The 27192-nt window shown below is 39.2% G+C and overlaps 2 protein-coding genes across 3 annotated transcripts; one reads left to right on the forward strand and one right to left on the reverse strand.

Moving 5' to 3' along the window:
* The first annotated feature begins 4835 nt into the window (after window positions 1-4835).
* Window positions 4836-11431, forward strand: LOC132984446 (germ cell-specific gene 1-like protein). The gene is made up of 5 exons (XM_061051312.1): window positions 4836-5405; window positions 7175-7222; window positions 8411-8563; window positions 9211-9322; window positions 9982-11431. The coding sequence occupies exons 1-5, from the start codon at window positions 5117-5119 to the stop codon at window positions 10274-10276; spliced, it is 897 nt and encodes a 298-aa protein (XP_060907295.1). The 5' UTR covers window positions 4836-5116; the 3' UTR covers window positions 10277-11431.
* Window positions 11432-11659: 228 nt separating this feature from the next.
* tmc5 (transmembrane channel like 5) lies at window positions 11660-26821 on the reverse strand. 2 transcript variants are annotated; one of them, XM_061051297.1, is made up of 21 exons: window positions 26780-26821; window positions 26150-26256; window positions 24301-24530; window positions 24035-24112; window positions 21905-22021; window positions 21703-21805; window positions 21258-21339; window positions 20917-21177; window positions 20097-20239; window positions 19845-19989; window positions 19116-19268; window positions 18606-18772; window positions 17816-17891; window positions 17635-17732; window positions 17448-17543; window positions 17245-17320; window positions 16744-16877; window positions 15113-15289; window positions 13731-13809; window positions 13478-13570; window positions 11660-13395 (listed from the first exon to the last, which is right to left on the reverse strand). In XM_061051297.1, the coding sequence occupies exons 2-21, from the start codon at window positions 26221-26223 to the stop codon at window positions 12898-12900; spliced, it is 2880 nt and encodes a 959-aa protein (XP_060907280.1). In that variant the 5' UTR covers window positions 26224-26256; window positions 26780-26821; the 3' UTR covers window positions 11660-12897. The 2 variants fall into 2 exon arrangements, with proteins under 2 accessions (XP_060907280.1, XP_060907271.1); XM_061051288.1 differs by having other exon boundaries at window positions 26150-26344.
* Window positions 26822-27192: the final 371 nt, after the last annotated feature.

Genomic DNA, 27192 nt, shown 5'->3' on the forward strand with positions numbered 1-27192 from the left:
TGTCAATGCATTGTTATATAACTATATTTGAAATATGATAGTCGAATGATGATTACATAAATAGTTCAAAATGTTATGTATGTCTTTGCGGTGGTTTAGATATAAGGAGCTGAAAGTGAAATTCAAAGTGTTTCTAAATTCATATAAAAGTCTTCAATCCAAAGAAAGTTTACAGTCACTTAAATATAATCTAATCTGACAGGCAGCAACATGTTAAAGGTCCAATATGTAAAATATCGACCGAATTAAATCATAAAATGACCTTACGATATCATCAGACATTAAGGAAACATGTTATGTTGAAGTGCTGTCTTCTCTGACAACAACGCAGCAGCCACTATGTCCTCCTAAGTTTCAATTCCAGTGTGGAATGGTTTGTTTTTCTTGACCAGAGAAGGTAGGTTGTTTAACGCCCCCTCTTCCAATGTCCATTTTGCCGCTCGCCCCTTGGTTTGCCAGGCAAACGAAGAACCAACAGGTGTTACAGCGATGGAAGCGGGCCAGTGAACTGGGTCAGATAAACTGATTCTACCCGATCTAAAAAACCTCTGCATTTTTCGAATAAGCTCCATGACCACAAATGTGGAATAAGAATAAATATTAGAGAGGCTTTTGAAAAATTGAGAGAGGTTAGAAGCAGAAGACCGATGGGGCCTGTAGGGAGGGGGGTAGGGGCTGACAGCACTCTACAATGTTTTTAATTGACTGCAGTACCTTTCTTAAACTCTAGGTGTCAGAGTTACATAGTGCTCCTTAAAATTAAACTCCAAATGAATGTCTTGATTGATATTTATTGTAAAAGTAGCAAATACACCGCAGATTTCATACCAACCATTGAAGTGTGAAAAACAGAGAGAAAAGTAAAGTGGCCTGTAGGTGCAAAGGCCAATCAACAGCTGAAACGACTTACATTTTTAAAAAAAAACGTGCAGCATATTCAGAAATGCTGCACATTCTAAAAGAATACAAACATCCACAACAAATGCAACAAACATGTTGGAAAAGAAACAAACATGCTGCAAAAATCATCATGATAACCTAATGATTTAATTCAGCACTGATACCAAAATGAGGATAAAAGCTGATGGATTATAGTATACACTGAAATTTAGTGAAATATTATACCATTAGAAACAATCATGAGTTCCTAAAAAAGAGAGCCGAAGTGAAACCTCCATGAGCAAAGGCTTGGCAGAAATAGCAAGGACAATACTTCTTTCTACCAACAGGTTTGCTAACATTAGCTTGAATTAGCATAAGCTAAAATGTCGTCAATAAGAGAGTTAGAAAAATAGAAAGTTCTGTGATAAATTTGTCGATGAGTGACAGCCACTTTCTAATGCTTGTAAAGGAGCATTAAGTAGCTCTTAAACACCACTAAAATGGTTTGTTGGCTTGGAAATATCTCAGAATAACTACTAGGCTACAGCTAGCATACATAACATTCTCACTAAACAGTAGTAGGCCCACAAAACATAGTCTGTAAATCTGATCAAATCGATCCTCATGTAGTGTGTGCTGTGTACAAAGTTCTTTTCTGAGAATTTATTGTACTGCAGAGGACTCAATGCAGCAAAGGACTTACAATGTGTTAACTAGAGAGCAGGGATTAATTTGGCGTTATTGCCACCGACTGAAGAGTCAGCCTATCTATCACCCTTATGTACGTCATAATCAGTTTTAAGCAGACTGAGTTAACTGATTTCCGGATCGGGTTTCGAATGTGACCTGTGGCTCCTTTCCTGCATGTTATTCCCCACTCTCTCTCCCTGATTTCTGTCTCTATCCACTGTCCTGTCTCTCCAATAAAGGCCCAAAAAGCCCAAAAATAAATCTTATAAAAAACACAGGGTGACTTAGGGACAAAGAGCGCTTTCTGAAGCCTACGAATGTGTGGTGGGTTTGCTCACAAAGTGGGAAACTACATTGAAAAAATTCCAATCTAAGGTAGTGAAGTTCTAGTAAAAAAAAACATTATAGCCTATTTAATAAACCTCAGATTTTGAGATGTAAAAGCAAAAATGAAAATAATGATTTAAATGTGTTAGTAAAACGAAATAACACCTGACAATAACAATTTCCCTGCTACATTGGCCGATATTTTGACTTATAACGAACAATTCAGGCCGTTTTTCTTGTATTCTTGAAATGAGACGTTTCTCTGGACTTCACAGGTGAAGGGGCTTCAATTAAATGTAATGATATATGTTTTACTTGAAATGAGTTAAGATGCTAAGATTTGCTTTGTGCTGTGTGATGAGTTATTCCATAAGATTTCAGAGGGTCTTCTTCTGAAATTATTTCAACCATCAGAAAAGCAGTTTGTCTAATGATATCCATGACTTTGTGTCTAAGAGCCTGAAAAGCACAGAGCAAATGGCTTGTGAGATTTTATCCTAGATGCAACATAAAACATTGAACCTGAGCCCCTGATTAACTTGACATACAACCTATCACCGTCAGAAGCAGGTTATTTAGCAGTATGAGGGACTTTGGTGGAGTGCCTCTGCCTGATTTGTCAGTCATCAGAATCATGTTGAAGTGAGGCTTATCCTCTGGAGCTGCATATGAAGGCCTGATGCTGAGGTTACAGAGATGTCAGGCCCATCTGGTCTTATTTATTCAAGTGTTTGCATGGAGGCTCAAACGATTTGTATTTTTAGCTCCGTCTCTCACAGAGATCACATGACCGATGTGAAACATGTGAAATGCCAACATTTGTGTTGTATCCGTGCTCCAGCACAGTTCAGATTAGAGGACACTCATTGCAAACTCTGGGTTTAGCACGTCATCTGTATCGCAGAGCTCAACTGACCATCAGTCTGGTCACTAGAAGCAGCTGCTCATTATCCTCTCAGCAAAGCACACAAGTGGAGGCAAGGACCAATCGGAAGTGTCACGTTATAAAGGAAATATAATCAAAACTAATTATAATTTGAGGATTGGTTTATTAATATTTAGAAGGTTTTTTTTCATGAGTTGGTCAACTTTGGATACCAACAAGTTTACCGGGCCATGTGTTCTTCAGTATATGAGGTCCATGGATAAATCCACTTTTTTATCAACCAATCAATCTTTATTTCACAAATTCACAACATATGTTGTCTCAAGATACTTAACAAAAAGCAGATAAAAGACCTTACTCATTGCTATATTATCTAAAAAGACACAACGTTAATCCATCATGAGCACAGCACTTAGCAAAGTTACAGTGGGAAAGAAAAAACAATTTTGGGGCAAATCCAGACTAGTGACGAAAAGCCATCTGCCAAAACTGCGTTATAGGCTTAAAAAATGGGATAGGTGGAGATGCAGGAAGAAGGATGGAGACATTCTGCTACACAAACGATCAATAAAAGTTTAATAAACTGTTATTAACAATGCTGCAAAACCAAAACCAGATCATCTATTGTTTATTCCACAAATTATTTTTCCTTTCAAAAACCTGGGGTCGATATTACCCACAATGCAACCTACATTTTGGTCAAATGTTGCTTACATATTGTCAGTTCAAGGTGGAAGTTATTCCACCCCTGATCCACCATCAGAGGTAGCCTATAGTAACAGAGATGTATCAGGTGAGAGACGGTTAAAATGTGCAACCTCAAGACCAACAGAGTGAAACAACACTGTGTGTGTGTGTGTGTGTGTGTGTGTGTGTGTGTGTGTGTGTGTGTGTGTGTGTGTGTGTGTGTGTGTTTTCCTATCGCTCTTCTGCAACACCATGAAGCTTTGTGAAATCACCAACTGATACACCAATATTAAGGCATTGCAGATGCACTGTGTGTAGGCATATTGATGGACACGTTTTGTTAAAGCACTGGACAGACGAGCTAACACTGATGGACAGAAGAACTCTGAGGTGCTGGACTGAAGACATTTGTCATGGCACTGTTGCAGAATTGCGATGTGTAAAGGGGTAGCGTCGAAAAAGTTGTGCCATTAAGCTCGCTTAGTTAAAACCAACAAAAGTGTGGCCAATATATTGCTGTCCTATAGTGTGTGATTTTACACAGCATGCTGACGCTACAGGAGTAAAAGAGACAATGTAGTAACATCAACTAGCCTATACATTGGAAGAATTTCATTTAAAAACTATTATGTACAATTTGCTTGTGCTAAATAAATAAATAAACAAACTCATGAAACAACTCATCTACAATTTCTAAGTTCAAATGTCCGAACTATCCCTTTAAGTTAGGCTATATGCAGGCTACTTCATAAATATGTTGAAACATATTTAGGCACTATTTTTCCTTCTATGGAAACGTAAATAGCCTACTTAAAACATCACAGTATACATAAACGTTTGTTTCATTTTATAGAAAGTCAAACTTTTGTCCACTAGGCCACACCACCAGGCGGATAATCGCCTGCAGTGCACTCATGGGCGGTTCTAGGCAGGGGCCAACAGGGGCCAGTGCCCCTGTTACACCGAGCTTGGACCCCCCGCTGTGGCCCCCCCTCCAAAAGGAAGAGCCGGCCTCATAACACATACACAGTATTTGACTCACAATCTAGTATTAAATTCTGTTACTGAAACAAATATAAATCATGGTATTTAATGTTGTGGTATTTAATGATGTGCGCTATTATTTGGCATAATATATATGTATATTTTACAGCGATCATCTTTGTCTATTTTTCACCTGGGTTTAATGTTCCCCTCTGACAAAACAACTGGCCCCAGTTTGGCCCCCTCAGTAAAAGTTGTCTAGAACCGCCACTGAGTGCACTATTGTAGTTTTGTGAGTGCTGAAGAGAGGAGGGGCTTCCTATTGACAGAGATACGGGGGGGTATTAGAACGCGCGTCATATGAATATCCCACACTTGATGCAAGCTCGAGTTAAATCCTGACAACGTGACATCCTATGTGCTGGACGCTCCCTCTATGGAAATGTGACACTTTGGCACACAGCTGAGCTCAGTGTTGGGGGTGCTGTTTATCTCCTGGTCACCATGGAAATGTTTGGTTACTGTAGAGCACCTAATGGCTCCTGTACTCCACCAGGTGTGTTTGGAAATTAGCTGGCGCACACTGTGCATAGATATACTGTACCTCGCACCAATGAACTTTTCGGTCCTCAACGCGCCGCTGCATCCTTCTCAGGGACAATGAGGACGAGTCGCAGATGCAGGACCCTTCTGTCGATAACCTTAAACTTTTTGGCTCTGCTTTTCGCAATAACAGCATTTATTACGACGTACTGGTGCGTGGGGACGCAGAGAGTCCCCAAGCCCAAGTGCAGCAAGCTGCGGACACACCAGTGTATCGACTACGGGGTGAATGAGACAGACCCCAACAAAGTGGTGTACAGCTGGGAGACCGGGGACGACCGGTTCCTGTTCCGACAGTTTCACACCGGCATCTGGTTCTCCTGTGAGGAAAATATCCACGATGAAAGTAAGAGAAGGTGTGTGTGTTTGCTGTGTGGATGAGTGTGTTTACTGAGCAAGCTTAACTTTTTGTCTCCATGGAGACATTTAGCCTACAGCCTACAAGTAGTGCAATGATATGGTTAGCTTTAAATTGACTGTCAGGGGACATTTGTGTCAGAAATAAAGTAAGGCTTCATTTTTAAAGGAAATTATTTATTTATTTTTTAATTACTTTTATATTTTAATTGATACACTCCATGATTCAGAAACCTTTTTGGAAAGAATTTGATCTATTTTGGACTATCATGTCACAGAGTGCCTACTCCTTCTCACTATACTTTATTATTCATAGTTACAAAGTTGGTCATCATGGTTTTTTTCTCACACAGACTCACAATTCATAATTAAAAAACAAACATGAAATCACTCGTTAAAATTAAAAATTTACTCTCTCTATGGTCATAATGGAACAATGGATATTAGGCAATGTTTTTGAGTTATTCCATGTTATGACATTTTCAGGATAATCGCATTTTATTTATATCAGTCGACTTATCAAACTCCAGGGATCTGGTAAAATTGCTTGAGCTATTTCTATCTGGCATGACATTCTGAGCTGAACAGCAGTACACATGGACTTCACGTTCAAGTTTAAAGAAAGGAAAGATCCAGTTTTTATGACCAGGGTTCTATGGGTGGGTCTGATTGCTTCACAGCTTAAGCCAAAGAGGGGAGAAAACCAGTGAATGATGTGCGCACAAGCTTAATCTTACACTTAGGTAAATGAAAATGATTTGTGATCTCATTTCAGTACAATAATCTGTTAACAAAGGGTTCCAGGCAGAAGTTTAGTCATCAAAAGTGTGAGAAGGGGTCAATGGACATGAGGAGTTCAGTGAAGGTGGCATCAGACCAGATGTAAATTTGCTCAGGATCCTCCATGTACCTCAACACTGACATCAAAACTGTTATAACTGTGCATAGAGGACATCTTTTTTTTTTTACAATGTTTAACACTAAAAATGACCCACACATTGAGATTACTAAAGAAGGAATTGCTATCTCATCAAGTGGCTATACGTTGGAGTGGGGGGGGGGCGCTGAGACAGCTTGGGTTAATAAGGATTATGTAATGGGGGCCTTGATGAGTTTTTCCTCAAAACAGCTGTTGCCACACTCATTCTACCTGATTAAAGTATTCCACAACAAATCCAGCGACACGCTCCGCTCAGCGGCTGCCAGATAAGAACAGCACATCTGCAGGAAAGTGTCATCAAGGACAATATGTCTATATCCTGTTTGTTAAACTGACACATTTCATCCCATATAGTGGCTTGATTGTTACTACAGTGCATCCTTTTTTTTTTACTGTGTAATAACCCCGATTCTATTCTATCATTGTAATTCTATGCAAAGTATCTGTAATTCAGCAGGACAAGAAGCAGATGTTTAGCAGCTTTGCCAACACGCCAGCTGGTGACGCTGAATCAAAAGCCCCCAAAAAAGCTGCGTTTCTGACACATCTGCCTCTTATTCAACATTCTGTTTACCCACTCTGGTGTCACGGAGTGGTCACAGGACAAAAGGTCAAACTCTGAGCGTTCCAGTGAGACACACCTGGACAGAAATTGTGAATTAAACACAGATTTAGGATTTGGGCTGATGCCTCTGTCAGTTCGTGACTAAGAGCATTTATTCAGTCAGTTTTGTTTGTTTGTCCTAAACCGGTGCCCTCTGAGCTGGCTCCTTCCAAACTCCCTCTTTTCTAAACTGCAGTTTTTTTTCCTGCTGTAGGTGAGCGATGCCGGAGCTTCATTGACCTGGCCCCCGCATCAGAGAAAGGTGAGCTTTCACTGCTCCTCTTCGGGAAGTCCAACCGAGAGTTATTTTAAAATCCCACCCAAGAGACACTTGTAAAGAAATAGAAAATGTTTTCGCTAACCACAACTTAAATGTAATGCTGTCCAAATGATTGAGCGTGAGGCCGGGTTTGAAATAAAGTCAAAGTAGAACGACTATAGATCTGGTTTATTGTTTGAACAAGGCATCCTTATAGAAAGTGTAATCACTGAAACATGTTTAGTTTTCAATAGAATTCATCATCTTTCCTTTCAAATCTCAAAGGTCATTGTTCATACAATGACAGTAGGGTAAAAGATGGTGAAGCCGGAAACGGAACTCTAGACAAAATGATAACATTCAATGTGCGTTTAACTCTCATTGTGGCCATCACCCTTGTTATACTGAACCAGAGATACACACACACACACACACATTTGATGTTAACTTTGAGGATTTGCAGCTGTGTTGACAGTGTCTCTTGTAAATTGCTTTCTTCCTGTCAATCAGGGAAGTGACTGAATGCCAAAAAAGACAGCTATGCACATTGCAATTACCCTTGGCTTGATTCTCTGAACAGCCGAAGAAGAGTTGGAGAAAAGAAATCTGACATCAGTTGAAATCCAGCATCCTACCATTTGGACATTAGCCAGCATCAGCCCCCCTGGAAGCTGCTAGAGAAATCACTTAGGTGCTCATTTGAATGCCAATCATTCATTTGTACTTAACTCATCAGTTCGAAAACTGTTATTAAAAGATTGATCTGTTGTTCTTTGTAATAATTGCCCATTTCAACATCAGCCATCCTGTAGTCACATCCGGTGCTTTAAAGTTGGGGCGCTGGTGGCGCCATGTGTGGAGGCTGTAGTCCTCCAGGCGGGCGACCCAGGTTCGAATCCAGCCTGTGGCTCCTTCCCCGCATGTCATTCGCCACTCTCTCTCTCTCTCTCTCTCTCCCTGGTTTCCAACTCTATCCACTGTCCTATCTCTACAATAGAGGCACAAAAAGCCAAAAAATACATCTTTAAAAAACATAAACAAAAAGACATGAAAACATACTGTACATCTCATTACAACTATGGTGGTGCTGCTTGTTTTGAAATGCAGTACACATCATCTACAGTATGCAGCTGTATTTGTATTGTTAATTTGTACCTATTGTCATTAAAATCAAATGTGCCCACTTTGCAGGGATGCTGTGGCTGTCGCTGGTCTCTGAGATGCTTTACATCATTCTGTTGGTGGTGGGCTTCAGCCTCATGTGTTTAGACCTGGTCCACTCCATCAACGTCATTGATGGACTCAAACTCAACGCCTTTGCTGCCGTCTTCACCGTGCTCTCAGGTAGTTCAATTAAAATTGATATGTGGATGTTTTTTTTAAATATAAAAGCAGTGTTTTTCAAAGTGGGGGACCTGACCCTCTAGGGTGGGGTGCAAAAACTTGGCAAGAGTGGAGAAAATGGAACAAACATACAAATGAACTACTAACTTTATCTGTGACAATATAATGTTAATATAAGTCCCTTACATAAGTTATTCATCCCTGCACATCAACATGTATGTGTTCTTTTCCTACGCCAACTCTCAGTTTAAAAGAAGAAAGACATTTTAAATGGAATGAATATAATTACAAGAGAATAAAATAAAACAATACATTTACTGTTAGTGTGGAGACAGAAATTAGGACTGTTGACAAAAAAAGACATTGAATGAAATTAATGAATAACAAGACCATTAATTGTTAAAAAAATAGAAAATATATGAAAAAGTTGTGTTTTGGATTTTTATATTTGCCATTGTAATGCACGAGGAATTTAAAGCATTTTGTAATAGGGGTTCCCTGCAGGAGGCAAATGCTATAAGGGGGTCCTTGGGACGGTAAAGTGTTGGAATCCCTGCTCTAAAGTGACGTTTCAAGAACACTGATAAAAGACTTCAAACATCTTTCATCAAGCCACAACATTTTATGGACCATTTTGGTCATTTCAGGTCTTCTTGGCATGGTGGCTCATGTGATGTACACACAGGTCTTCACAGTCACCGTCAGCTTCGGCCCACCTGATTGGAGGCCCTACAACTGGGACTACGGCTGGTCCTTCTGGTAAGACTCCACAGTCTCACAGCGGAAGTCAAAATTCATGGTCATGATGATATTTTTTGTTTTGCAATATCTTGCGACGCACTGCCTTTTACAAATAAAGTCAGCTCACCCATTAAGAGACCAGATGAGGGATTCCATTCAGCATGTGGCAGCCAGAAATAGTCATCTGTGGCTCTTCTCTCACCTCTCCTCAGCGTCACTGTCTCTAATGAAAAAAGCCCAAAGCTCTCATGTTATGGCAGGATTAGGCTTTGGTGTCTAAAGCCCCAATACAGGCGTGATTGGAATTGCATAAGGGGATAATATTTTACTCCTTTACAATATGCGCAGTATACGGAAATTTCATTTGAGAGGCTAAACAATTCTTGACCTCTTGTAAGCATTAACCAACCTGCTTGAAAAGTACATGAGGCAGAGATTTGAATGTCTGATCCCCCCTGTGGCCCAGCATGCTTCAGGGGAGCAGAATGACTTAAAGTGATTTACATTAATCCCTGCAAACAAAATGATTAGGGGAAAAAGGCCAAAATGCAATTTGTATTGTGTTCCTACACAGATGTTTTTCCATGTTCTTTTACAACAGCCAACATCACCACATGTGCTGCATTACAGCTTCTCTGAACTCCTCTTGTTTTTTCTCTCTCTCTGGTTCATAACAGCATAGCCTGGGCATCCTTCACCTGCTGCATGGGAGCATCAGTCACCACCCTCAACTCCTATACGAAGACTGTCATCGAGTTCAGACACAAACGAAAGACCTTCGAGCAAAGCATCCGGGAGGAGCAAGCAAGGGAGGCTTTCGGATACTACCGGGAACGCTCTGTGCAATCCATCTCCAAAACTGTGGAGGTTTATACCAGTCAGACCCCAAAAAGTGGCAGAAAAACTCCCATACCTGCTGACTCTCTGGACCTGACTGACTGTGCACGATCTTTAGGGGAAGAGCAGTGCTGATTGAGACAATGTCTGTCAGTGTTGCAACTTCCCGGAAAGGGGGCGCTGTTGTCTGTGTTTGATCGGTTTTGAGTTCGGGATGAAGGCCTCATGGGATTTCAGGCTGCATCATAAGCACCATCTGCTACATTTTAACACTGCCTTAATTGCGGTTGGGTTGTTGGCATTGGTTGTCAAGGAGCTTAAAGTCACATATAGGAGCTTTAAATCAGCTGATAATATAGAAAATGGGCATGAACTGATCTCATATACATATATGAGGGTTTTTTTCTGTTTGAGAAAGCTACCACAAAGTAGGTTTAAAACAAATTGTTTTGTAGAGCCATAAAAACAAAGAATGAGGGACCCCTGGATGCTATAATAGCCTTATAAACACGCTTCAGTCAATCAATAAACAATGTAAAGACAGGAGACAGAAGTTCAAGTGGTTTCGTGAAATAAAGCCACAAATACATAAATGAAAATGATGTGCCTACATATAGGAAGTGTAAATAATGTCATGAAATATTTAATTTACATATTCACACTCACACACACACACACACACACACATATACGCAAAGCCAGGTCAGGTAAAGCTGCAGAGAAACTTAAACACAGATCTTTGTGGGTGAGAGTACTTCCTGCAAAGCATGATGGGAATAATTTAAACACTCAGTATGGTTTCAAACATTTCCAGGAAACTTTGTAATTTAAAATTGATGCTTATGTTTTGATCAGAGGAAAATAAATTCTCTCTACTGTGAAAAAAACCTGTTTTTGTCATGGTTATTCTCTCTTAATTAGACATGTACCGAGGCATGTTAGTATACTAAATGTTTATCATCCCACATACTGAAGTGAAGCTTCATGAAAAGATGATCTTTGCAGATTTGAATGCAAATATTGACTGTTAAGCAACAAAGAAACCAATTGTCTTATTTCTGTTTGGTGCATGTGATGACTTAACATCCTGAGCATCAAAGAAGTTCTACAGACACGGAAGAATTCAAGGCCGTACAAACAATGGGGAGATGAAGACATGTTATTTTACTTGAGAGACCAAATTATTATGAACTCATCCTTCTGTTTTTGTAATGTAATGTGGATGTTTGAATGTTGTGTTGTAGGCATTTTGTGCAGTTGCCACAATGCTTTTTCTTGTGAAATAAACTTTTGATCTCAAGGGTAAATTCTGGTAAACAACAAAAAGTAAAGTAAAAAAATGGGAATTTGTTAATGAAAAAGGACCAGCTCTTCTTTAACCAAGCAAATGTTAATATAGCCACCATTAGTGCATTCATACTACACAATAAAGATAGTTTTATTTAACTTTTGGAAACCCTTACAGTCAGTTTAGCACTTGATTTTTTTAAGTTGAATGTGTCCAACAAACTTTTATTCTCTCTTTAAACTTTGCGTCTAAGTTTAAATGTCCCATATGTTGCAAAATACACTTTAATATGACACTAATATGTGTCCCTAGCTTGTCACATACAAAGCCCCCAATGAAAAGAAAAGTCCATCCTCTCTGTCTTTTGCCTTCTCCACTTTTCAGAAAAAGTGTGCTCAAACAGGCTGTTTGGAGGTTTTCCCTTCATGACATCACAAAGGGCAGTAACCCCTCCCCCAGGTGGGTGACACTCCCACAGCTAGGTGTGTGTTCTTCCCTCTGAGTCTGCCTTCTCAACATTAATAATTGAGTGTGGTGCGAGAAAACCCGAGCCACCGAAGCCCTTCCAGAGGGGCGTGGTCAGACACAGCTCATTTGCATTTAAAGCTACAGACACAGAAACAGCCTGTTCTGAGCAGGGCTGAAATAGAGGGGTTTATAGGCATCATCAAATACAGGATCAGAGTGGATTGCAGACATGTTTTGGGAAGCTCTGAGACTAATTTAAACTTGCTGAAAAGGAGGGGAATATGTGACCTTTCAGAAACATTTTGAGACATCTAAAGTGATTCTTGTCCTATACACAACTTAAAAGACTGTGGTGTCAAAACTTGAAATTCCCAGTTACCCAAAAAAAGGGGTTTGAAACTAGTTAAATGAAGGACATTATCGTTCAGTAGTAGAAAACCCACAACTATCCACCTTGTATTTGGCATTGCATACATATTACCTGTAGAGGGCAGTGTTGGCTTAAAATGGTGCATGGTGACTATAATTTTGCTTGATGTCATTGGCTTATTTTGGCATATTTTATTTCACTTAAAGTGTCATTTGTTACAATTGGATAGGCTTGGAACAGTCATTACGATCTCTTTGCATTTATTTTATATGTTTTAGCTGAGTGTCCACATTTTTCAGAGAATACACAAGTCACAATTTATTTCATAATACAGAAATTAAATCTGAAATGGCTCGATAAGGCCTGCTGCTTATTACTTATAGTATTCATTTATTTTATAATGCTTATATACTGCTGTAGAAACATACTTTAAAATAGATTTGTGAAACTGTTAAAGAGGTGGACCTGCACTCTCTCCTTGTCCTGCTACAATAGCTATATTTGCACTTTTTTATGTACAGCTGGTATGACCAGAGATCATAACCAGAGAATCATAACCATAATTCATTTTTGTTGTTCTTTTCAGTTCAGCTCCTTTCTCTGTGGGGATATAAACTGAGACTCCTTTTCTCAGTAACCATCATCATACTCGTTCTGGGCCTGCTGCCTGGCCAACATGGCCTGTATGAGTGCACTGGAGCCTGCAGGAGCTGCGGTTTGTTGAGGAGAAAACCTTTCCTCCTCCTCTGCTCTCTGCCTGGCCTGCATGACTTGCATCATAACACTCGTCACAGAAGACGGCAGGTCATCCGCCTCGTCTGCTCCGTATTCCTCTGCTCGATGTCTGGCTTGCATAGCCTGTGTGACAGCACTGGGTGTATCGATGTGGTTCTCAGAGAAACCCGTTCTACTGTAGTATTCATCTCTCTCTGTGGTCTCTGCTCTCTGACGGGCCAACATAACTTGAACCAGAGAGCTGGACGATGAGATGTCAGATGGAACAGGCACTCCGTTACTGTGCCCATCCTCCCCCTCTCCAAGCCGCTGTCGGGTGAGTAAAGTCTGAACCATGGCGTTTGAGTTGGAATGACCTCCAGAGGAGTGGTCATCTGAATGCCGATTGGTGTGCTAAAGGACAGAAGAAAGTAAGGCTGATAACAAATGTCAGGGAAGAAGGTGAAGTAAGCATGAACAAATCTCCACAACAAACCTTTCTTTGATTCTTCTGTTTGGACTTTTTATTCGGCTGGCATTTCTGAAGATTCTGAAGCTTATCTAACAAGAAAGACTTGTCTTTCCCTTCCTGGTGAGAGCAAAGGAAACAGAAAATCGAGGAAAGTAAGAAAGATGACAAATAAACATTCCTGAATTTAGATTTTAAAATGCAACAAAAAGGATACAGGAGGAGGGAACAATATACCAAATGGGAAACTATAAAGAACACTTTTTAAAAACATACTCACATTCACTATCTGTTGTCTCAGTTGACCAATGAGCTGCTTCCGGCCTTGAGTTATTTGCCAAAAGATGTTTATGATGACCCTTAACAGGAATACATGATCATTTACATGATGTATAATTTGCATGAAGACACAAACACTCACACAACAGGCTTGTAACATGCTCTCTCAGGCTGTTTTAAAATGTAAATACTTGTGAATAAAAGCAGAGAGACATTGTGATATTAAGGTCCCCTATTGTGCATCATTTTCTGTTGAAATGTACTAAAACATATTACGTTACGTTACATATTGTCCTCAAGTAAACAAGTCTCAGAGCTCGCCAAAATATGTCTTGGAAGTTTCTTGTTCTAAATCCACTCTGATCCTGTATTTGATCATGCCTTTAAACCCCTCTATTTCAGCCCTGCTCAGAATGGACTGTTTCTGTGTCTGTAGTATGTCAGTAACACTTGGTTCTGGGCTGCAATATCTCAACATTTATCATGAAAATTCATTAAAAAAAAAGCAATTTTCTGAGAAGTTGGGACATTGTGTAAAATCTGAACAAAAACAGAATGTGTAGATTTGAAAAACACTGAAACCCCATATTTGATCGGAAACAGCACAAAGACGACATGCCAAATGTGTAAACTGAGATATTTCTGTTTTTAGTTGTCCCAACTTTTAAGGAAATAGGGTTGTATAAACATTCAAGGCTCTCACTGGATTATGGACCTTGAGATGATGATTTTTTTTGTAAATTGCTGTTTTCAAAGAAAGAACTTGGAATTCTCAGCTTTGACTGATGAAAGGTTTCTTATAGTTTGTCAGTAAGTCTGCATGGTGATGCAGCCGTTAGCACTGTTGTCTCACAGTGAGAAGGTTCATGGTTCAATTTCAGTCAGACACAAGCCTTTCTGTGTGGAGATAACATTTTCTCCCTGTGCTTGGGTGGGTTTTCTCTTGGTACTCCTGCTTCCAAAGATATGCGCGTTAGGTTAATTGGTGACTCTACATTCCCCGTAGATGTGAATGTGAGTGTGGCTGGTTGTCTTTATGTCAGCCCTTTGATTGACTGGCGATCAGTCGAGGGTGTACCCCGCCTCTTGTCCAATGACAGCTGGGATCGGCTCCAGCCCCCCGCGCCCCCGAACAGGAAAAGCAGTAATGATGGATGGAACAAAGAAAACTCTGTATGATGAAGATGCTTCAAGGTGAGAATGTTTTTGCTTTTTTTTTTAGGTTAAGAACAACTTCTGAGCAGCATGGGTTAAAAAAGTATGAGTGAAGTATGAGTGAAAACGTGAAGACTGTCTCACGAATGGATTTCATCTGCATCTCCAAAATACAATGTTGCACACAAACAACATACACACAACATATCACCTGCACTTTGAACTTACAGGATAATAACTGTGACCAAAAAGTAGAAGATTTCACTTCTAATGACATTTTGGTAGATCCACACGATCCCCCATTGATCACCATAGATTCCCTCCAGATCTTTTATCCAAACTCCAACGACACTGAATGTGTTGTTTAGTCCTCTGAAAGGGCCGCACTCCTCTGATGGAGGGAGACTGCACAAGAAAAGACAGAGGTTTAGTTTTAGGTTGGGAAATATATTGGGTTTATAAGAGATATAGATTAAAGAAGATATAGGGTAGGACACTATCGTTTATAACGATATAGTTAATGTTGTGTTAAAAGATGATATGCTTCTTCAGTCCAACAGTTCACCAGTTTCTTCCTCTCTGTGTCTGTCCCCCTTCACCTGGCTCCTCTATCCCTCTCAGAGCAAAATGTAAAAAACCTCCTGGAACATTTTTTTTCCCCCATTTTATTAAAGGAGCATTTTTGTTCAACATAATTAATCATTATTTTTTCTAAACAGGTAGTTTGTTTTGATGTCTTTTTCATATATATTTTCACATTGTGCAGCTGGAAGTAGCTCAGTCTGTAGGAGCAAGTGCACTTTCATGTGCAGCCCCTCTGACATCTCTCCAATAGTGCATGTCCATAAGAGTGCGTGCATGTGTATTTTCAGCCAATGTGTGTGTAGCATGTCTCAGCAGCAGAGTGTAAAAGTAATTTCCCCTCGTGGGATAAATAAAGCACATCCTCTCTCCTCTTAATAAAAGTGTCTGTGACATTTGGCCCATGAAGATTTGACTGAGAACTGACATTTTTTTTCTGTGAAGAAAAAAATACTGAGGATTATTGTGTTTTGCCCTTCAGAATATTGAGGTGTGATATTTGGTCCATATTGTCGTTTTATGCAACATGTGTCAAAGATCCGGTGTTTTGATCACATATTTCTAGGGAGGTAAAGATAAATTGCGAGCCAGTAAAAAATCGATTCAAAGGTGTCATGGTTCACATCAGTACTCTGAAAAATTAATCGCAATACTTTTTTCAAACATCAGGGGGGCGCTATCTATTTATGCTTCTCTTGTTTGATGTCCTACGTCACTCGCTTGAACATCAGCAGCTGTAGAACAGAGGCGGTTGGTTGTAACAAGCAGGCGTTATCATGGCAGCTGCGGAGCAAGATTTTGAAATTGAGGACGCACCACCACCGTCTTTTAAATCGGAAGTGTGGAAGCATGTTGTCTTCCCCAAGACAGAAAATAAAAGAGGTGCGAAGATAACAGACAAGACAAAAACTGTGCAAATATTGCAAGAAGACGGGGAACTACACAAATAGCACAACCAACATGATGCAGCATTTAACCACAATAAAAAACAATAAAAAGCACCAGTCATCGCCCCTTTAAAAGGCCAAACCACACTGACAAGGGGGTTTACAGCCCCGCACGCCTAAACAAGTGCAAGAGCCAAAGAGATTACGAGGTGCATTGTTGTTTTCTTACAGGAACTTACAGGAATCTTTTTCAGTCATCTCATAATTTGCCTTCAGTCTCATTTTGTAAAATAAATTGCGAGAGAATCATATCGTGAGTTGAGTGAATCGTTACATCCCTACATTATTTCATAGTGATCTACAAAAATGATTTTCAACATGTGCTTATACCTCCAGGCAGTGTATGCAACGATGGACAAGGCCCCCACAAAACAAGGGAAGAAGAGGAGGCCGATGAAGATGGTTTGCATCTGAGCTGCTCTGCTTGACCGCCGTGGAGGCTGGCAGTTCTGTGTCAGGCTGACCTAGGAGGTGATAAAACAAAACTTGATCAAAGACAGAGACACACACTTTCACTCATTATCCCCGCAATGCCTTGAATATAATGAGCTCATTGTAGACATCATATATGTTTACCTTCATAAAAGAAACCATGGGGATCTCATCAGAGCTTTAAACAACATTCATTTACTCTTTAAAAAAATGACTGGCCTTTAACCATTAAGTTAATCCGTTTAACCAAACCTATGCCAAGCTTGTTTTTTCCATACAACAAAATGAAGCACATAGTCAAGAATATTGAGATTCTAATCAATTACTGAACCAGCTTCACAAATAGAATAATGTGAACCTGATCGCCAACGCCTCATCCCTTGAATAACCAGGGTTTACCTTCTTTAAGTAAAACAGGATGAAAAATTTAATAATCTGGATGACTGGCAGCAGGGGAGAGAAGTAGATACCAATCCTGTGGAGACATAATAGAGGATGAGCTAACTATTACTGTAACAGTGGAATAGTAGATCAAAACTCAGACCAGGATAGCAAACACAAATTCTAATTGTAAGCCAAATGAATAAATGCATTTTTCTTACCAAGCCAGAGTTTGTGCGTAGATTAGTTCAAGGACGTTCCTAGCTACGTCAAACTCTGGTAGCCCAAGACGTGGTACTAATCTCGTCCCAATCACACTGTTAAGAGAAATTATGAATATGATTAAAATCAGACGTTCTCTTTACCCAAATTAGCTTATGGAGAGAGTACAAACAGTGTGTGACTCACTTGCTTAGAAACTCTCCAAAGAAGGATCCCAACATCAGGAAAAGGAAATCAAAAATGACCAGACGGTACAGAGCCTGTCCCACCATGGACTCCCAACACTGTGGAGAATAGAATAAGTTAATAAATGGCAACATTTTATGTTTAAAGATGGTTATAAAGGATTCATCTTAGTCTCACTTACCAAAAACTTTTTAGCCACCACATTCATCCAGTAGTAACACAAAACAGCCAGAATGGACATCTTAAGGAACACATTTCTGTAATTTAGAAAATAATTAAGAAATCACAAGTGCATAAAAGAATATTTTCTGATTTGATGAAATACCCTTCACTTTTATTCCCACAAAGTTATAACGAAACCACACTCGTGTCTGTGTAAATATTATACTGGAGGAAGGGCCGCTAGCTTAGCTAGCATAACGACAAGGCACAGCTGGAAACAGTGAGCTTCTTTTATGGAAGGTAACAAATTGCATTCCTACTTGTTATACGCTTCCAACTATCAATCTAAATGAAGACATTACTTTCAAACCAACTTTTTACCCACAAAAAAGTGTAAAGAAAGTTCAAATACAACAATCTCATTTTGGGGGGGAGAGTGTAAGGAAAAGTCAAGTTCCCTGTAGTACTAAAACGTTTTAAGCTTCCTTTCTGATCAGTTCACCAAAGATTCAATAAATTATAAATTAATCTTCAGAGGAGCTGGTAGGCCTTTCTTGCTTATTTGAACAAATCCAGGATAGCTATCACTTATGTAGGAAAGGTTTGCTAAGCTATGCTAATTAGCTACTGACACAAACTTAATACTGAATGAAACAATATGAGAGAGGCTTTTGATTTTCATATTTTTCACTCGGCCAGTCACTTTGCTTATCAGACAAAATGTCTTGTTATTCCCTAAAAGAAACACCTTGAATTTCCATTTCCTGTATTAATTTACCCATTTGTTTGTAGAATAGAGTTCTGCTAACCTGACTACCAGAGCGTAGATCTGTATTCGCTGGCTTGAGTAGTGCTCAAACTTGTTGAAAAGGGAGTAGAAGAGCGGCACGACCAGGTTCATCAGAGAAACAACAAAGGGAACCAGGAGAGTCTCTGCCTCCTCAGGCACAGACAGGTTGGCAGTATCTGTAGCCTCCTATAAAGATAACAGATGGAAATCAGATAAAGATAGTGTTACTACACGGTTACCATATGCAATAAAATGAGTCAAACCCTGCATTACCGGTATGTAACATTACAAAAAACCTGTAAGTCGTATCAGTAAGTTGTGGCTTATGATGCCTGCTGATGAGGAGTCTCATAGACAAAATGATTTAACTTGCCGTGATGTAATTTCAGCCTTTGTGAACGCATGCATACAAAGGGATCCTGCAACAAACCTTTTCTCCAAGTAGGCTATTTTAATGGGATAAGAGTTCAATTGTTTTAGGAGAGAAAATGTTTTATTATTAAATAATTTAGGTATAACAGTACAGTACCTTCTCTTCATAGAGGCAGAGATAATAGATGCTAATTCCACAGCCAACAGCTAAACCAGTGGAGAGGAGCCAGGAACCCAGATGAACCCCAAAGTGCTTCAGCCTTTCAGAGACGGTTAGCAGTTTCTTCTGGGCCTTCTCTGACAAAGACTCCTGAGGAGATGGCAACAGTGATTTAAAATAGGAATTGATCTGTTTTGTAAGTGATATGTTTATTGAGAAATTACGTGTTGAAAGCTTGAGCTGATTTCCTAATTTGAACTATTGGCTGTAAAAACATGGGATGTAAAATCAGTGACATCACCAACATACAGAATTTATGCAGAGATATTTTGAAGCCAAAAAATGGTGGTCGGTCACCATATTGGAAATGTTATCTCAGCCTATTTTTTTGATCAATCTAGTATCAGGCAAAGAGTGGAGGTTAAGATGAGCCTTAAGCCTCCTGGCAAACAGCTTTAATGTGTTCACCTGTCAGTCAAATCAGCTGCAGACTTAATTATAAAAATATCTCAAAGGGGAGGTTATGAAAATAATAATAATAATCCACTGTTTATTGAGTACAAATAAAGAAATAATCTACTCAGACCAAAACCTTTTGTAACTGATGTAAACCTCTCCCCTCGGGATCGTTGATGTAATGGTAATTTAAGAATATAACATTTAATTCAGATATAATTTCTCAAGTTGTAAGTTAAAAAAATGTGTGTGGAATGAAGTAAAATATACCTTTAGTTGAACACGCAGGTTGTTCTTGCGCAGTCTCACAGCTCGCTCATTGGTTATACTAAAATCCCAGCTGCACAGAAGCTGCCATGCACTGTTTGAAACTGGGTCTGCCAGTACATAGTTTCTCTTGAATGAGCTGGCCATGCTGTGTGAGGTTAAAGTAAGAGTAGAAAATTGATAGTTTACTTAAAGGATTATACAGCAATCTTAAATATTGTGATGCTCCATAATAATAAAAATAAAGTGACTGACCTGAAGATAAGTACTAGTCCACACAGCACCATGTAGACGGCTATAGTGAAGAAATATGCCAACTGCATGTCGTATTCCACCAAACCCACCAGGGTTTTATTGGTGTAGGCTCCGTAATACATGGTTGTGTAATGAAAGTAGCCCTTGAAAAAATTAAAAACACATTTTTCTATATTGAAATAAAATACATTAAAAACATATATAAAAAAAAAATGATTACAATTGTTTTGGGTTTTGACCACTTGGGAGCAGTGTAAAAACAGTAAGCCTATTGGAACACTGACACATTAGTTTATGCTAACTTGTTAGCAAACAGTTGCTTATTAGTGCCTAAGGAGTTATCCCTTAAACTTTTAATATAATTTCCTTAAATATTAATATAAACATTTTAAATTAAGGCATTATTTAACTCCTGTGAGGAACTTTTGTTCGTATCCATTTTTGGATCCATTTTTGGACAGCCTGTGGACAAAGTGTTACAACTTATCTCTATATTGATTTTGCCCTGCACATTAATCAGTAGCAGGGTTTTAAAAAATAAATAAAAGTCTCATCCTCATGCTTTCTTTTCACACTCAAATATCACTTATCAAGAATCTTTGCTGTGGAAAATGTAATCAAAGGCTGTTCAATCACTTAATCTGACACCTACCCCTGGTTTCAGGCGTTAATAATTACAATATAGGAGTAATCTACATTTACTTTTGGAGATCAGTATACATTTTAGTCAGTTTCATAACCAGCTAAAAACTCTTCACAGGAGCTTTAAGTACTGTGATTATTTAAATATATGTGTCTTAAATGTATGTTGTCCACTCACAGCTCCAGTCAGTAGCTCCAGTCCTCTGAAGGTCACATTCAGTGGTGTGTTGGGTGAGGGTTCGTAAACAAGCATCGGGATGGTGATGAAGCAAAAGTTGACAAGGAAGGAGAAAATGTTGAACATGAGCAGCCACTTGAGGAACACGAAATAGGAGAGGACACTGGTGCCAAACTTGCCGCCAATCTCTTTCATAATCCCTTGCCAGAGCTCAAGGGTCTGCCTGGCCGAATTTATACTGTAGCCACACCTACGGAAAGTCTGAGAGAGCAGCTTGTGACATGTCAAGAAAACAAAAAGTAGCGCATGTATGATGTGTTTTATATTGATGAAACACTCACCAATGACACTCTGTCAGAGCACTCTGCAAAACATGTGAACTGGCGGGATTGTTTTGCAGATTTGAATGCCAGTACTTGGCTCCTGTGGAAGTAATGAGCAAAATTTGATGTGATGATAACACGAGTGCCTTAAAACTACAACTGCAGAATCAAACAATTAGAGGAGCTAAGACAACAGAATGCTGCAGAAAAAACTTTGGACTTGCTTTCCATTGTACCTTTCTTGGGTAATGTCCACTAAACATGAGAGTTTGTGTTTGCAGAATCAAACAATTAGACATGTAACTTTTCCTCCAGTGAACTATTTGGCAACACAAAAGGGCAACCTTGTCTTTGGATACCTGTACAGGCGCCTTGTTTTATAGCTCTTAGTTTGGTGTAATGATTAACTTAGTGACCAGACACTGACAAGGAAGTTCAATACTTCTTGTCAGTCGAAACCCACCTGATGTGCTTTTTCTCTTCGAAGCTCATTGGACGGTCCCGTAAGGCCTGAATTCGCTCGTGTGTTGACAGGGCGACAAGTTCCTTCACCAGGTTCTGTTCCTCTGTCACACACAAAATGAGAAGACAAACCATCTCTGTTATCTACAGGCTACAATACAGGATGCAGGTCAGGAGTCACACTTCACGTCGTAGGCTTTTACCATTTTCCATCTCATTCCTGATGGCATCTTCTGTGAAAGCTAAATAGGCAGGATCAGCACTGGAAAACATGCTCATCCTTCGTACTGTTGATCCCCTCATTCTCATAGTCATGTTGCCTGGAAAAACAAGCAAATAGAGAAGGATGTTTAAACAACGAAAGCAGGTGGAATTTCAGAAGCAAGGCAACAATATATTTATTTAAGGTGGAAGTTGACCACACATTTAAACATCCACTCAACAAGTTCAGCGTGCTCTACTATCAGGCTCAGGTTAAATGTTCTTCTTAAAAGATTATTAATAAAGAAAATCATACTTCAACGTTAAACAACATTTTTGATAACCCATTAGTTAGCATAAGACAAATGCCAATGCTAACATTTGACCCCTTCCTAGCAAACATTACGTTAGCTTGGAAATGATTAATAGCATTATGGTTGCTAATGGTTAATTTAGCATTAACTTTCCTGTCATATCACATGACACTGCCAAATGTTTCAGCAACTTTCTACCATTTTTTTTTAAATGTTATAATATCTAGAAAGTTTCTTAGTTTTTATAGAAACCTTTCTCTTGTCTGCAATGTAGCCAGGTGCAGGTTTTACTGCATTGTCTTTTTCTTTTGTTGATCAGTTGAGGAGGTGGTGAAATGCTTATGATTTGTCAGATACCCTGAATGCATATGGTTTAAAACCTGATCCACAGCATTATGACATACCAGCGGCTAATTGATGCAGCGTGAATATAACCAATACACTACAGCTTGATAAAGAGATACAGGCTCATTTCAAACTCTATTTTTAAACCTTCCTGATGAACTACTGTGTGAATACACTGATTGAAAGTGCAGCTGATAGCAGTGCAATATACAGTGTGAGCTATAGTGGTTGCTATAACATTACTGTCCTTACTATCTGCACTCCTGATTATGCCCATGATACAGATGCATTGTCTGACACATTTTCAGGGACTACTGTGCCAACTATAGTGACTATAGCTCAGTGACTAGTGACTACTGAAACACACAGAATGCTGAATAACATATCCTTCAAATTACAGTATTATCAAGTTATAGATACTACAAGCAAGAGATCTACAGCCACACAAGGCTCTGTGAGGCTGGACTTGCTATGTTTTCAGCTACATTTTAGCATGCCAATATGCTCATAATGATAAAGCTAACAGCAGGTAAATTGTTACCATGTTCAATGCTTAGTTTCACATGTTAGCAATTTGCTTCTAAGCATCAAATACAATCGTGAACAACGGAAATGTATCAAGTTTAAGTGGTACTGATGACCATGGTAGACCATTGAATTAAATATTCTGATTTAATGATTGTGCTCTATTGAAAAAGAAGGACAATGCATTATTGTTAAACTGAAGCATAGCCTACATGTTTAACCCATAAGTTCAACATAAGATCTCCAATATCTTTTGGTACATTTCACAGCTAGCCATGATACTAGCACATAGAGGGAGTGCATTTATGTTTCCAGACTTAACTTAACTTGACACATTAAGGAACTGATAAAAAAAAAAAGTACAATGTTTGCCTGGTTAAGTATAGAAGTATCCAATCTATGTTAATACTTATGATGTTGACCCTAAATACATTGTTGGTGTATTTCCATAGAGACTAAACTGGTTTTCCCATTCAAACTGCATTTAAAATGTCCCTCTCCCTTCACTGTTTTATACTTTGAATCATTAAAATAGTCCAATCTTTGTGACGTGAGAAGCCAAAGGAACTTGGGAACAGAAATTATCCCAATAAAGCTGTAAATGATGTCTCATCATGTTAAAAAAGGCATAAATATGATGACTGGCCAGTAAAGACTTATTATTAAAAGCACATGAATGCAACCTTTAGATTATGCCCTTTGGATGAAGGTGCTGTGCTTGAACAGTAGGCCTAGCCTTCCCCCTGTTTTATTTTCTTTGACAACTTCCTTGTCTTCCCTGTCATTTATTACTGTGTGACCTCCATTAATAATTACCCAGTTTGTGCTACGTAGATTGATTATCAAAGGTAACAGGGCAACATGTGTGTTAAATGAGTTTTTAATTCCTCTTTTCAAAGCAACTGACTTCTTATTTGTCAAGATTACCATTACTAGTTTAACAGTTACCTGACATTGTGGAAGGAAGCCGTATAGCAGATGATCGATCATACGGAGTGTCGGTGGGGATTTGGAACGAACTGTGATCTGAAAAAAAAAGTGTGAAGGAGATAACGTCACAGTAAGTATGAACAAAAGTGTCACTTTGCAACACATGTAAGACCAAGGAGCATAGTAGTCAACACCAAAAAAATATGTTTTTTTCTGTGGAACAATGAAGTACAGACAGTGATCTAAAGTTCAATAATTCAACTTGTTCCCTCAGGTCCACTCACTGAGGTCATACGGCCGTGCAGGACTCCCGGGGCGTGTTGAGATGAGGCCCATGGGGATGCTCTCTCTCCCCCTCCAGCTCTCCTCCTGCCAGCCCCCCCAGGGTACGCTCCCTTCTCCCCCATCACTAGTGGGCCGTCCAGGCGATGAAGCAAATGTGCCTACCCTCTCACCCTGCCAGGTCGGGTCCTGCCTTGCATAAGGGTTGGCGTGTTGGGTTTTGCTGGAAGACCTTAAGACCAAACAGAACAAAAAATTTACAAAGCAGTGGATGCAGTGCTTAAATGCAAAACTCCCACCCAGTTACATCACTTTGATAATAATATATAAGCCTGATTGATGGATTAAATGTGGCCTAGAAGAAGGCACTTTATTCCACTGTCTTTGGAGCTGCCTGAAAATGTAAAGTTTTGAGGAAAGGTTCACACAAACTCTCTGATATTCTATTAGGTTGACTGTCTGCCCTCTGGCATTTATCCTTGATTATTCCCAAATGAATTGAGCCTTCAGATATGAATACAGTTATATTTACTTTATTCTCACTGCAGGCTTAACACCATATTGCAACATTCTGGTAAAGTCTTGACACACCTTTAGTCAGACACCTATTTAAAAGTCTCTCCCACTGTTTAGCCTTGGATAAATGAAAGGGATGATACAGAGATTCTTTATGACATGGGAACAATTGATTAAAATATTCTAAAAGTCAGGATTAATGAATTATAACATCATGAAGTCATGTAGAAAGACAATGTTACTCCACATAAGAACCATATGCATGTTTTTTTGTCTTGTTTGTGTGTTTGTCTGTTTTCTTCTGTTTAGTTGTGTGCCTCGGTTGTGTCTATGTATTTGTGTGTGACTATTGTGTTTTTATTTATTTATTTATTTATCAGAGCAATTATGTTTACAACACCGACGGTCACTGGGTCACTCGATTCAAGAAAGAAACTAGATATTCAGGCCATGATTACAAGGTAGTTGTTATCTGTAATTATATAGGTCTTAGCCATCAAAATTATATGGGGGGGGGGGTTCTTCTTGGGGAATGGATTTAATTTCCTACAAGGAAGTTGTGGATAAAGTTTGAGTGAACTGCATAAACCAATGAACTAATGCACCCACCTCTGGACTTTCTCTTAACATTTTTCAGTCTTTAGACCTAAAAGTTTTTACCCAAAATATAAACAAGTTAAATGCATATCTCTTCAAGCCTTTTGAATGATCAGGATGAATATAAAATCAATACACCTGTTAGTGGGGTAAATCCTATTTATTCTCTCACAATACAGTGAGACCTTAGATTTCACCGCTGTTAGTACAAATTTTCATGAACTCACTCATCTTTGTAATTTTGTGGATATATTATTTGAAATCTGTCTACCATCTAAGGTTCATTCTTCTTTTAGGTCTGTATAGATGTAACGGTATGTGGAAGATCTCATGGCAGCAGAGCCAAGTGCATGTTGTGAGCTAAAAGGGAAATGTGATTTGCTGAAGCTGAAGAAATGTATGTCTGCTTTTACAAGTGAAGGTAATGTCTTCTAGTAGAAGTGTACCCAAACAGAAAGGAATGTATAGGCTGTATCTTCTGACAGAATAAAAGCAGGACTGTTGACATGAAGTCAGCAATTTGTGTTCTGTTGCTGTTGTCTGACCCTGAATAAATTCTAAAATAATCCAGTCTGTCTCACGATTCACAACAGAAATACCTCCACCTAACAAACATGCAGCTCTCATCCCAACATGTTGTTTGACAAATAAACATAGGAATGGATATGCTTTTCATGATAAATTATTCACATAACCCATAAAAACACACTCATTTGATGTAGTTATGTAACCACAAACCTTCTATCGACTTCCAGAGTCTCGCTGTCATGGTAGGCATGGTTGAGGAATCCTCCGCTGCTGTAACTTGTCATCAGATCCTTTCAGTCAAAGATTTCTCTCTATACCTTGAAAACAACAACGATCCTGCGGCTCACTCGGTCGCAGTCACTCTTACGTAGTTTGATGCTTGTACAGTCCAGGTCCAGTTGTACACTGAAGAAAACATGGAGGTCTATATAATCTTATAATCATACTATTGTCATGACACGTATAAAGCACACATGTATGCCTTCATGCCGTCGTTAGGCTCAGGTTGCCAACTAAACTTCATTATAGCTCAGGCCATGCCTCTGTCTCAGAATGACAGCTACATTGTCGCAGGGAATCATGTGTAACTTAATATCTTGGTCCCATCCTCCTTTGTTCATCATTAATTCATGCACACGGTTTAGTTTCCACAGGTAGAAGCCCCACTGATAGCAGAATTGAAAATCTGTATGAACATGAACTGAATCTGACATTTACAGACAAACCACTGAAGAAAGGAGACCCTCAGAGCTGGTTTCCAAATATGAGTTGGCAGAGGTTGTTACTGATGGAAAATGGTATAATCTTAACATATTCTGAAGTTGAACAAATCCTACTTACCTGGTTAATGTGTTGTGATGGTGAGAGACAAAAAAAACAAAAAACTACAGAAGTCCCAATGAAAGGATGTAGATTTTGGGGGAAAAAAGAATGAACAAAATAAATTAAATCCCTGCTAGTTTTATCAAGCAGTCCACACGCCTGAGGAGTAACCTGTGACTGAGACTGAGAATCACCACCACCACAGCTGCAGATAAAAAGAAGGACTGTCTGGCTATCAGGAAGTGTGTGCTCAACTAACTCATAAAGGTAAAAGTCCACTGCTTTGTATAGGTCATGTAAATCCCATGTTGACACTTTATATTGTGACAATAGTCAGACTCCCCTCGGACAACGACTGTCATCTAGGGTAGATGACAATTGATCAACCTGTGTCAGGAGTAGAGTATGTACACCAGACGTGCATGGAGGTG

The sequence above is a fragment of the Labrus mixtus genome, chromosome 2, assembly GCF_963584025.1.
Source record: "Labrus mixtus chromosome 2, fLabMix1.1, whole genome shotgun sequence".
NCBI classification, from domain to species: Eukaryota; Metazoa; Chordata; class Actinopteri; order Labriformes; family Labridae; genus Labrus; species Labrus mixtus.